Raw genomic sequence first — 12,404 nt, 5'->3', positions numbered from 1 at the left:
GACCTAAGAGATTACTAGAGAAGAGCATCCAGGGGAAAAGAATACCAGGGAACATAAGAGATCTAACAGAATCTAAGATTAGAGAGCTAAAGAGCACCTAAGAAGAGAATATAGGGGGAGAGAGTATCATTGAATAGAAGAGAATCTAAGATTACAAGAGTAGAGAAGAGAATCTAAGAGAAGCCAAGAGAGAAAAATTGAAGAGCATACAGGAAAAGGGAAGAGAAATTTAGAGAATCTAAGAAAAGGAAAAGAAGAGACTGTAAGAGTATACCAGCAAATAAAACAGAAGGGAATCTAAGAGAACAATATGTAAGCAAATATAGAAGAGAGACAGGAATAAGTGAAAACACTATACACTGTAAGACAATATAGGAGAAAATAAGAAAATGTAGGACTACAAAAAAAGGGAAGAGAATATAAAAGAGGGAAGAGACTCTTAGAGAGCAAAAGAGAAGGGAATATAAGAGAAAGGAATATATGAGAAGAGACTATAAGAGAATCTAAGATAAGGGAAGAGAACGTAAGAGGAGAGAATTTAAAAGAAAAGAGAAGGGAATAAAAGAGAAGAGAATATAAGGGAGAGGAAGAGACTAAGAGAATACAGGACAAGAGAAGAGAGTAAAGAGAAGGGAATAGAAGAAAATGTGAAAGGATACAAGAGAAGGGAGAAGAAGAGAATAGAGATTAGAAAAGACTAGGAGAATGGATGGAAAGAGAATATAAAAGAATCTGAGAAAACAGAACCAGAAGGGAAAGGAAGAGACTATAAGAAAATGGAAGAGACTAAGAGAATAGAGGAGAACAGGAGAGAAAAGAGTACAAGAGACGGGAAGGGAAGGGAAGACAGACGGGAAGGGAAGAGACTGTAAGAGAGTATTAGAGAAGACAAAAGCAATGTGCTCCTGGCTTGATAAGGTCTTTATTTTTTCAGGACAACTATCTGACTTCATTAAAAGCAGGAATCTTTAAATATAAATAGTCTTGTCTGTCGTGGAGCTCCAAACCTTTGCAGCAGTCATCCAGCTGTGAGAGGCAGCTGCACAAAGGGAATCCTTTCTCTAAGGCGAGCAGCTGAGCAGCAACCTGTTATAGCCACCCATCAATGTCTAGCTGCGTGGCGACATGAATGCCACCAACGGAGCAGATAAGCTCTGGCACCAGCCCCCGAACAGGAGGGGACGCTGCTGCCTGCACGGAACGCAGAGGCAGAGCGCTTGCTGCGTGTGCACTGAGTAGCAAGAGTTTTCCATTCACATCCCCAGTGGCCTTACCTCTTCCTCCCCTGCCACTTTGCCGTGCTTCACTGCGGCACCCGAGGACCCTGTCCCTATACGGCTGGGTTCGTGAGCACACCGTGCGCCGGGCAGCCCGCATCACCTGCGGGGCTCTGTGATCACCAGGCTGCGGCAAAGGCAGCAGTAGAGAGGGGTCCCTTGGAAATGTGCTGTCTGCCTGCAGGCACCGCGCTGTTACGGCACCTCCTTGAAATCGGGGGCTAAATACACATCTCTGTCCTCTCGAGTGGTGCCCGGGGCTGCCGGGAAAGCGAATCTGTGGACTAGGCTCCGTGTGTTCTGGTCTGTGAGCCCCCCGTCAGCTGTGGTACAGCGGAAGTCCTGTCACTGTAAAATGTTTGGCAGATAATTCCCTTTAGGGAACTAGAAACCCGCACTAATGCTGCGTGCCTGGCAGGCTAGGAAAGGTAGATACATTTGGGGTTACGCACACGAAAGCTCTACACCCTGCTGCGGTTCAAGTGCCATTGTTCCTATAGGCAGATGGCAAAGCAGCCTCAGGCCTCCTGCTGGGCTCAGGGGTCCATCAGCTGCACCAGAGGAGCCTTGCTTTCAGGACGTGACACTCGCTATGCTGGTAAGTGACCAGTTCAAATAGGCTGAAATGCAAGCGAATTTGCCCAGAGCTGGGTGTTACTCCCACTGGTACCGGCACCTGTGGTAGCAAACATTTAATGAGAACCACATGCTGAGCAGACCTCAGTATTTCAAACAAGCCAGTTTCCCCTCCCTGGCTGCATTACACTATGTTCCTCCAGATGAACTGAACCTCATGTCAGCAAAGCACTTTAGCTCAAGGTACCAAAGATGAGCTTCAGCAAGGGCACAATCGCACCAGACACACCAAAGAGCGTGAGGAGGAGAAGCCCTTCCATAAGAAAGAAGGGTAGCTGTGGCTTTGGGGTTTTAAAGAGACCCTCAGCAGCTGCAGGGAAACACCTGCATGCCCTGGGGTTCTAACCATAGGATCACAGAATGGTTTTGGCTGGAAGGAACCTTTAAAGGTCACCTAGTCCAACGCCTCCCCTGCAACGAGCAGGGACATCTCCAACTACATCGGGGGGCTCAGAAACACATCCAGCCTGGCCTCGGATGTCTCCAGGGACGGTGCATCCACCACCTCTCTGGACAACCTGTGCCAGTGCTTTACCACCCTCATTACAGAAAAATAATGGGACTGACCTGCAGTGCCCGGTTCTCCCTCCCTCTGGCCCTTGCCTTCTCCTCAGCAGTGCAGCTCCTCTGCTGCAGAGCTGGGATCCCCCTCAGGAAAATCAACTCTGAGCCCTGAAACTGCCCCACGAGTCTCCGCCCACACAAGCAGGTCAGGATAGCAACGCTTTGTCAAGTTGTCACGCACATCACCTAGACGGAAGACATCGTAAACAAGGACAACACACAGGGACTCCCATCGGGTTGGAAAGACTGCATGGGTACTAATTCAACAAAGACAATACCAAGAGCTGTAAACTCTGCTGGCAGTACCCAAATGTCAAGAGGAAACTGGGGAGCTGCATTGTTACAACATCCAACAGGATGATGAGAAAAATAGTGGTAATTCCCCGCAGAGCTGCTGCAAAACAACCTGCAAGCAAATCGATTGCTGCTTAGGCAAAAAGCAATGCAATGGTCTCAAATCAGGAAAGCAAATCAAGCTGAGATTTCCTGTGACAATGCTTTCAATTACATGAATGTACTTGACTGGAAGGGAAAAAAACTTCTTGAATTAAGCACGCAAGCAAGTTGAACAAAATAATTCCGTCCTTGTTCAAGCAGAGGACGTGGTTTTGCTCTGATTTACTGGCCCCAGGTGTTCCTATAGGAGGATCTAGATCTGTCCAGCTGTTGAAGGGACACTCTGCATTTATGCCAATGTAAGAGGAAACAAAGTCCTGCATCCAGATCTTGGGCCCCAGCTCCAGAGGGCCGTGAAGCCGCGCAAGTGAGCCAGAGGAAACCATGGAGATGCTGAGAAGGCTGGAACACCTCTGCTCCGCAGCCAGGCTGAGAGAGATGGGCTTGTTCAGCCTGGAGAATAAAAAGTTCCTTAAGGGGAAACCTTAGAGCAGCTCCAGTGCCTACAGGGGCCACAAGAAACCTGGAGAGGGGCTTTGGACAAGGGCGTGTAGGGACAGGCCAAGGGGGAATGGCTTTAACCTGCCAGAGGGGAGACTGAGACGGGCTCTCAGGCAGAAGTTCTTCCCTGTGAGGGTGCTGAGGCGCTGGCATGGGGTGCCCAGAGAAGCTGTGGCTGCCCCATCCCTGGCAGTGTTCAAGGCCAGGTTGGACAGAGGGGCTTGGAGCAAGCTGCTCTAGTGTGAGGTGTCCCTGCACAAGGCAGGGGGTTGGAACTGGATGAGCTTTAAGGTCCCTTCCAACCCAAACCACACCACGACATTTTTCCATCCCTGGTGATAGGCAGGAAGGTGTTAAGTCCCCCGCTCCCCATCCCTCTCTGGGGATGGGCACTCACTGTAGGGGCAGCTCTCCAGCGCACAGGGCAATTCTCCTTTTGGAGACAGCCTCCTGGAAGGATGCAGCCATTTCATCCTGTTTCAGGGAAACACCTCTCCATGTGCTATCATCACAACCGGCCACAAACTTCCCCTTTGTTGGGGGAAGAGAGGGAAACTGATGTGTTTGACTCCTGGAAAGGCTCTGGGCTGTGATGAGAAACATCCTGCACACAGAAAAAAAAAAAAAAAATCAAGTAGTTTTGGGAAGGCCTGGCAAACTGCTGGACCTCGAGAAGAGCTTCACAGAAACTGCACTTTCCTGTTATTGTCAATCATTTGGGCTATACAGGCTGAGATACCAGAACATTGGAGTTACTGCAGATAAAGACTGTGAAGGTAGCATTTTATCCTGGCTGCTCTCCCCAGCCAAAACCACTGCAGCAAGCTGGGTTAATGCGTGGATTCACATGCTGCCAGCACCAATGCAGCCTCTGCTGCTGCACCTTTCTCTGCACAGTCACCCCAGCTCTAAACCTGGCTCCCACCCACATTTGCCTAGGGGCTCTTGTGCCTCTCAACACTCCCTCATGTTGTCTAGGCCTGAGGCTGCATTGAAGGTGCTGCTCAAATGCTAGAAACACCAGATGAAGGGACAACACTTGCAAGGGAGGCTCTTTAAGTAATACTTAAAAAACTAGTGCTCTGACCACTGTTAATTTTCTTGCAATGCACAAATGAGCACACCGGGGCAAGCTCTCCTCATTAAATTTCAGTGTGACAGAGCAGAATCTCACAGTGTTTGTCTTAAGTGATTCTCTTTTAATAGTAAAAATACATCATTACTTTTACTGTTAAGCAGGTATCCTGCTTGTATAGGTTTACTAGATTATTTTCCATGATAGATAAAATAACCAACTAGAACAGTCAACAATGAGTAGTAACCTCCAGGTCTGTCACCTACGTCAACTGCAGCTGGATAATATCTCTACCCTTTTCTTTATACAGCACTTGTGATTTTGGCAGAATAATGTTTTAAAATACATTGAGACATTGGTTAGCCAAATGCTTCTCTATGATTCTATGATACAACATTAGGTACAATGACCTACCTCCTTTCGCTAGGCAAAGCTCCAGGGTAATGGATATTTCGTAATATCAGAATTAGCAGTGGAATTCAGAACACTCTTTAGCCAGGCCCTGAAATATTTAACATGAAATAAGATACAACCTCCCCTACCTCAACTTCCAGACAATAACCCAGAAAGGACTGCTTCAGGGAAGCTTACTCTTGCCTGCAGATAACAGCAAAAAAAGCATCTGAAGAAAATAACATTATTTCTCAAACCCTTTTTTTGCTCCCCCAAACACATTTTCATGCTACTTTCTGTTGCCAGGTTTCCTTTTATAGAGAGCAATGATTTATGGGAGAACTCCTGACTTTCAACCAGCTGTAGCCACTGCTGAGATCAGGGAACAAACCTGACCTCAGTTAGGCAGGGAGTAATCTGCTTTCAATCCCGCCCCCCGCCCCCCCCCCCTTAAATGAACACAGTATATTTGAGAGTATTTTTCTTGTATAAAAACACAACACAATCAGCAGAAGGATATGAGGGGAAACTACAAAAAATGAACAAACTAAGTGCTCAAAGGCAAAAAATGAGCACTTTTCCACCAACAAATCCTAGTCTAGTAAGTGTATGTGCTATATTTATTAAGTAAAACAGTACAGAAATGACTTGATGATTACACTGAAGCTGACTGAAGTTTCTCCATCTATTTTCACCTTCCACTTGTGCTGCTAGAATCACACAAACTTGCTCTAAGATTAAAGAGCTGAGAGCACAGTGTCCCAGAACATTTCCTCTCTTAGTTGTGCACAGTGTTTGATTCATAACCCAGATCTTGTTTAAAGAGTCAGCTTCTGTCTGATTTCTGTTGGTGTCAGTTCAAATCCTACCGCTGCAATAGGAAGTAAAAGAATTCTCTGGACTCCACCTCCAGAAGGCAGAGTCTTAAACGCCTGAAGCACACCTCCTCTGACCCTGAGACACACTCATTAATTCCGGGTGCCTCAGAGGTTAGACAACATTTAAACCAGCCCGGCAGTGGTGGACGGTAGAGACAGCAGGCCCTCCAGCTCCAGCTCCTCCAGCTGAAACCAAGAAGTTTTGGGGAGGCAGTGGTAGACAAAGGGACAGTTTCCCTCAGCTGTGGGGTGTCTGGAGGTTTGCACAGGGACAGGGGAATTAGCTTCAGGTACCACAGATCTGACACAGTCTCAGAATCCAGACCCAGATAGTCAGAGATGACACGCTGCAGGCTGTCTTGTGCCAGTGGGATTGTTTTAAATATGCTGCCCTTTTAAGAGAAAGCAGTGAAGCTCTTGTGAAAACCACAAGTGATGACATTTGTCGTGGCTCATTCCACAGCCTCAGGTCAGCATTCAAGAAAATTCAGTGACCTGAATGTAAACAGGTCTACAAAAGATGCACAGAGTTTTTCATCTCAGTTCTGGGGCCCTCAAGGAGGGGGCATACACAGACAGAGAGAAAAATGCCTCTCCTTATCTTCATCAGGACTTAGTTATCGCCTTCTGCTTCCCCATTGTGAAGGCTGAACACAGAGCAAGTAGATTTCGAGGAACACAAGCGTTTTTCACTCTCATCACTACTGCGACTGCATTATGTCCCCTTACACATACACTAGTAGCCTTGCAGAAAAAGTATAAAGAGAATTTTGCTTACTTCTACGAGCGCCATATGCAGAGAAGATTTACCAAGGCAGAAACTGTAACAAGATCGTGGCTGAATCTCCTGAATATTTATTAACAGATACCAAGTTTAAAGGGCACTCACTAAACGCTAACCATGTTTGCCTGAGCTGCAGGTACACTCTGAAGTCTCTCTGGAATCCAGTACGAGAAACAGTGAGGTCAGATCCGGGTATTCCTTTAATATGGTTGTAAACAATGCCACATGCCTGTTAAAAAACAATCAAGATCAAGTGAGTGTTTCTGAAGAGTGCAAAGACAAGGCTGGGGTTGTTTTAAACCTTGACAAGTGAAGTGTTTTGCCCTCAGCACGTCAAGTAAGCGAAACCCAAACATGCATTACTGCAAGACTAGTCAGCTATAACATCACATCTATAGAAAAGCAAGATCAGTGCAAGTGAATGCAGACTAAGCACACCCTGATTAGATAGTTCAGGTTGCTACATCTGGTGCCAAGTACCAGCACAGATGGATTCTTACTAAATTTCGCTGCCATTTAAGCCCTTCTCGCTTAACCATGTTTAAACCTAGGCACTAGCTCTCCCAGCTACAGCATCTAATTGATGTAATCACTTACTTTCTGTGCCCAAAATTAAGCAATACGTAACTCAGCACATAACTCATTAAGCACATAACTCAGGAGCCTTAAGAACTGGTTTGACACGCTCTGCTCTACCACTGTGGAGTACTTAAGTACTATAGGATACTTGCCACAGTACCACAACCACATGGAAGTACTCCATCACCTCCTGATACGTACGGACCTTGTGAGGACTGTTAACGTAAGTCTTGCAGAACTGCTTGAAGTAACTCCACTGATTTGGTTTGTATCTGTAGGAAGCCTGAACGTCAGCGTAGGTCACAAACCTGCCTGGGCTCTCTGAGACACAAAGCTGCAAGAAAAGAAGGGTTTGAAATACCATAACTTCAACATGCACACTCTGTGCTTAAAGACAACGCCATCTTTGGGTGACAGTGTCGTGGTTTAAACCCAGTCAGCCATAAATCAGCCATGCAGTCTCTCTCTCACTTCCTCCCTTTTCTTCCCCCTGCTCCCAGAGGGACGGGAAGGAGAATTGAAAGAATATAACTCTCACGGGTTGAGATAAGAACAGTTTAGTAACTAAGGTATAACACAAATCACTGCTGCTACCACCAACAATAATGATAAAGGAAATAACAAGGGAAGAGCATACAACACCTCACCACTCGCCAATCGAAAACTCACCTCATCCAGCCTGACCAAACACCTACCGATACCTTGACCAACCATGCAGTGAACTAGCCCTTCTGGGTAACTCTCAGGTACATCCTGGGCATGACTTGCTGTGGTATGGAATACTTCTTTGGTTAGTTTGGGTCAGGTGTCCTGTCTCTGCTTCCTCCTGGCTTCCCCTCCTCCCTGGCAAAGCATGAGGCTCAGAAAGTCCTTGCTCAGACTAAACATCTGAGCAGTAACTAAAGACATCGGGGTTATCAGTGCTGTTCCCAGGCCAAAAGTCAAAAACACAGTGCTGCACCAGCTACTAAGAAGCAGCAAAAAATGACTGCTACTGCTGAACCCAGGACAGACAGACACGCTCTGCAGTTAAAAAGAATGCTATCTTTATACAACCTATGAAATTAAGCCACTGCAAACTGCTGTTGTAGTTAAACAGTAAGCTGGGGTACCAAATGTCTGCCAGAGAGTTCTGAAATCGAAACCTAAAAGGACATAAGTAAAGAAAGAAAAGGAAGGGGCCTGCTGGACACCTGCACAGGCAACACATGGCCAGAAGCCTGTCCACAGAGCACCAGGACAGTCTAGAAACAAGAGACTTTCCCAGAAACTAGTCCTGGAACATTTTCAATTCATCCTCAAGTAACCTCCTGTGACACTACGCTCATTTTCAGCCGCACGCAGCGACCAGCCAGGTCAGACATATTCTGTCCTGTGGGGTGCTGGATGCACAGGCTGCGCACTGGGCCATCCACAGCTGTCTCATATATTAAAAGCACGAGGATTCAAAGGGCGTTTGTAAAGCTTTAACGAGACAAACTCCGTTTCATCTTCAGACGGCATAATTTTTAGATGGCAGAAAATTCCATGAGCAACCCTTAGACCAACTGCTGCCACATCTAAGGCCTTCAGATCGACGGCCAGGGCAAATCAGCAGCAGAGCACATAAAGATCCTGCCTGTTCTCAACAGGTTGAGTCTTTAAATCATTCAGCATAAACAGAGCAGCCCTAAAGCCACCCAGTCTGATAGCTCGATGCGTCTCCTGCTACAAGCACCCTGCAACACAGATTGAGATCTGGATCAGCTCCCTCACAACGCTGTCTCTGCATCTGGAATACTAAGCATTTATGAAGAAACCTGATGACTTTACTGCAGCAAGGCTGGTGTCCAAAGTGGGGGAAACCAGAAGAGCAGCAGCAGCAACTGAAGTCAACAGAAAGGCTGTGATGAGCTGGCTGGGATCCCCCAGGGCACAACACAGTCTATTTGTAGAACAAAAGGAGCACAATGAGCCCTGCCCCTGCTGCTGCTGCTGCTGCTGCTGCAGACCTCACTCGTTTCATGGAGAGAGAATTTCAGTCTCCAGTTTCAGCATCTTAATGCTACCGTGAACAGCCTCATTTCCAAACTAACTCCAAGTTTAGATCCGAGGAAATAAACAGGGGATTCCTTGGCTACTTTCTAAATGGCTATTTCTATCTTCCCCCCTTTCCCTACCAATGAAGGTACAGTGTGAATTAAGGGCCCTCCGGGTAACCCGCCCCCCTCCCCCCCCGTTTATTTACTTCCCCCCAGTACCGAGCACAACGTGCTGTGGTACGTATGGAATACACCTTTGGCTAGCCCAGGTCCGGCGTCCTGCCTCTGCTCCCTCCCGGCTTCTTGTGCCCCTCCTCACTGGCAGAGCACGAGGAACCGAGCAACCACTGAAACGTCAGTGCGTTACCAGCGTTATTCTCAGAGGAAAGGCAAAACTCAGCCCTGCACCAGATCCTAGGAAGAGAATTAACTCTGCTGCAGCTGAAACCAGGGCAAAAGGGGAGAGACAAGCACAGTGGCAGGGCGCAGGATGCCGGGTCAGGAGCCTCCGAGGCGCCTGAGATTCATCAACGGAGACGAAGGCAGAATCAAGCGCGCCGGGGGCTCCTCACCCGGCTCATCCCCAGCAGCCGCAACCCTGCCGCACTGGGCGCTGTGAAGCTTTCCGCGCCGGGCGGCCAGAGGGCAGGAGACGCCCCTCTGCGCCCGCCCGAGCGGGCCCGCCTCCCCGATAACCCCGGCCTCCCAGTGGGCTCGGATCTCACCTGCTGCCGCCGCTGCCGGGACCCGGACCCGGGCCCTGCCCGCCGCCATGCTGCTCCCGGCAGCTGCGCATGCGGCACCGGAACGGCGCGCGGAGGGACCGGGGCCGGCGCGCGAACGCCGGGCTGCGGCCACGAGCACCCCTCGAGCCCACCCGCACCCCAACGCGGGTCCCCCGCAGCCATTGTTCACCGGAAGCCAGCAGCCACCACGTGACACCGGCCACTTCCGGAGACAGCAGCGGGGACAAACGCGGCGGCTCATTCGCGGAGGCGGGGCTGCAGTACCGAACTCCGGGCACAGGATGGCAGCAGCGAGAGCGCCGGGCGCCACACGGCGCCTCCCCCATACCCCCGCTGGACCGATTTTTGCGGGGATTTCCCCTCCCGGCATCCCCCCCGCCCCAACCCTTGCAGACCCAGAACGAAGGGGGTTGGAGTACTTTGGGGCCACCACAGCGGCTCCGGCTCCGCAAGCACAGCCCTTCATGGGAAGGTCTTTGTGGGGGAATCAGCCCCAAATCAGCTGTTACCCCCTTTCTTCAGAGGATTCCCCCCCCCAATCCTCTACTCACCTGCTCCTCTCTCGAATCACCGCACCCCAAACAACACCACCCACCCCCACACTCCCGTTTTTAGTCCCCGCTGAAGGGGGATAAATCCCATAATGCTCCGCGCTAAAAGTGGGAATAGATCCCATAATCCTCTCCGCTAGGGGAATATATCCCATGAACCTCCGCGCTAGGGGTATATCCCATGATCCTCTGGGATAAAGGGACTATATGTCCTACATACCGCAGAGGATTATGGGATATTCTCCCTGTCGCAAAGGCTCATGGGATATATCCCTCCTTTAGTGAGGAGGATTATGGGATATACCCCCCTTTAGCACGTCTCTAATCACGTGGCAACCGCTAATACGCGGGTTCGAGTCCAGAGTGGGACGAATTCTGGACCCCCCCCCCGAACCCAGCAACCCAACCACCCCCCCCCAACAGGTCCCAAGCATTTGAGAACCCCCAAAGCCCCCCCCCAAATGTTTGGGGTCCCTACATCCCAAATAACACCAGGAGGCGGCTGCAGTGATGGGGGTTTATTCCATTCGGGGGGGTCCAATGTACCGTGGGGGGGCGGAGCGGAAACGGGGCGGGACTGAGAGTGACTGACAGGCGCCTCAGCCAATGGGCACCGTGGAGGGGCGGAGCAGAAACGGGGCGGGACTGAGAGTGACTGACAAACACCTCAGCCAATGGGCGCCGTGGGGGGGCAGAGCGGAAACGGGGCGGGACTGAGAGTGACTGACAGGCGCCTCAGCCAATGAGCGCCGTGGGGGGGGCGGAGCGGAAAATGGGCGGGACTGAGAGTGACTGACAGGCGCCTCAGCCACTGGGAGTCTGGGGGTGTCGATGCTTAACGGGGCCACTCACTGCCAGCCCCCCGTCTCCAACACCTGCAGTACCGCGTTTTGGCCACATGATGGCAGCAGCTAGCGCTGCACTGAGCCACTCACTTGCCCCCCCCATCTCCAACATCTGCAGTACCGCGTTTTGGCCACATGATGGCAGCAGCTAGCGCTGCACTGAGCCACTCACTTGCCCCGCCATCGCCAACACCTGCAGTACCGCGTTTTGGCCACAGGATGGCAGCAGCCGTCCCAGTTTAGAAATAGACAATGAAATAGACAAAAATGGCTTAAAACAGGTTAGAAATGGGGGAAAACGGGTTAGAAACAGAAAAAAATGGCTTAAAATGGGTAGGAAATGGGAAATAATGTGTTTGAAGTGGCAAAAAATTGGTTAGAAATGAAGAAAAATGGTTTAGAAAGGGCCAAATGGCTTAAAAGAGGATAGAATCGGACACAAAAGGGTTACAAAGAGCTAAAAATGGCATAAATGATGTTAGAAGTGGCGAAAAATGGGTTAGAAATGGTCAAAACTGGCTTAAAACTGGTGACAAATGGGCAAACATGCATTAGAAAAAGAAAAAAGTGGTTTAAACGGAGTCAGAAACGGGCCAAAAAGAGGCAGAAACTGAAAAAATAATTGCATTAAACAGGTTAGAAGTGGCCAAAACTGGGTTAGAAACGGCGAAAACAGTTTAGAAATTGCAAATAAAAGCTCAAAACGGTTTAGAAGTGGGCATAAAAGTGTTAAAAGCGTTAAAATGGGTCTCAATTTGGCAAAGATGGGTTGGAAATGGCCAAAACCACTTCAGAAATACAAACACCCCCCCCAGCCAACATTAAAATGGGCTAGAAATGGGAAAAATGTGTTAAAAAAAAAGCCAAAAGGTCTTAAAATGGGTTAGAAATTACCAAAAATGGCTCAAAACGGGTTAGAAATGGTCAGAAATTGGTTAGAAGTGGCAAAAAATGGCATAAAATGGGTTAGAAGTGGCCAAATTTGGGTTAGAGATGGCCAAAAATGGTTTAGAAATGGGAAAAAAAGGTTTAAGATGGGTGAGAAATAGCCAAAAAATGGCTTAAACTGGTGAGAACAGGGCAAAAATGGGATAGAAATGGCCGTAAATGGCTCCTTGTTGCCCTCCCTCCTTCTTTCCTCTCCCTCCTTCCCTCTCT

General features: G+C 49.0%; 1 protein-coding gene across 14 annotated transcripts; it reads right to left on the bottom strand.

Moving 5' to 3' along the window:
* Positions 1–903: 903 nt before the first annotated feature.
* On the bottom strand, positions 904–10,554 carry LOC136020916 (choline transporter-like protein 5-A). Of its 14 annotated transcripts, XR_010615564.1 has the most exons (6): positions 9,830–10,034; positions 7,289–7,417; positions 6,621–6,733; positions 6,499–6,541; positions 4,864–4,951; positions 904–3,978 (listed from the first exon to the last, which is right to left on the bottom strand). XR_010615564.1 is itself a non-coding variant. In XM_065692570.1 (5 exons), exons 1-4 carry the CDS (start codon positions 10,010–10,012, stop codon positions 4,873–4,875), a joined length of 504 nt encoding a protein of 167 aa, XP_065548642.1. In that variant the 5' UTR covers positions 10,013–10,034; the 3' UTR covers positions 904–3,978; positions 4,864–4,872. The 14 variants fall into 14 exon arrangements, 3 of the variants coding, with proteins under 3 accessions (XP_065548642.1, XP_065548645.1, XP_065548644.1); XR_010615565.1 differs by lacking the exon at positions 6,499–6,541 and having other exon boundaries at positions 6,610–6,733; XM_065692570.1 differs by lacking the exon at positions 6,499–6,541.
* Positions 10,555–12,404: the final 1,850 nt, after the last annotated feature.

This window comes from Lathamus discolor, chromosome 12 (genome assembly GCF_037157495.1).
Source record: "Lathamus discolor isolate bLatDis1 chromosome 12, bLatDis1.hap1, whole genome shotgun sequence".
Lineage (NCBI taxonomy): Eukaryota > Metazoa > Chordata > Aves > Psittaciformes > Psittacidae > Lathamus > Lathamus discolor.
Note: the sequence above shows the minus strand (reverse complement) of the source record. Positions and strands in the feature narration are given on the sequence as shown.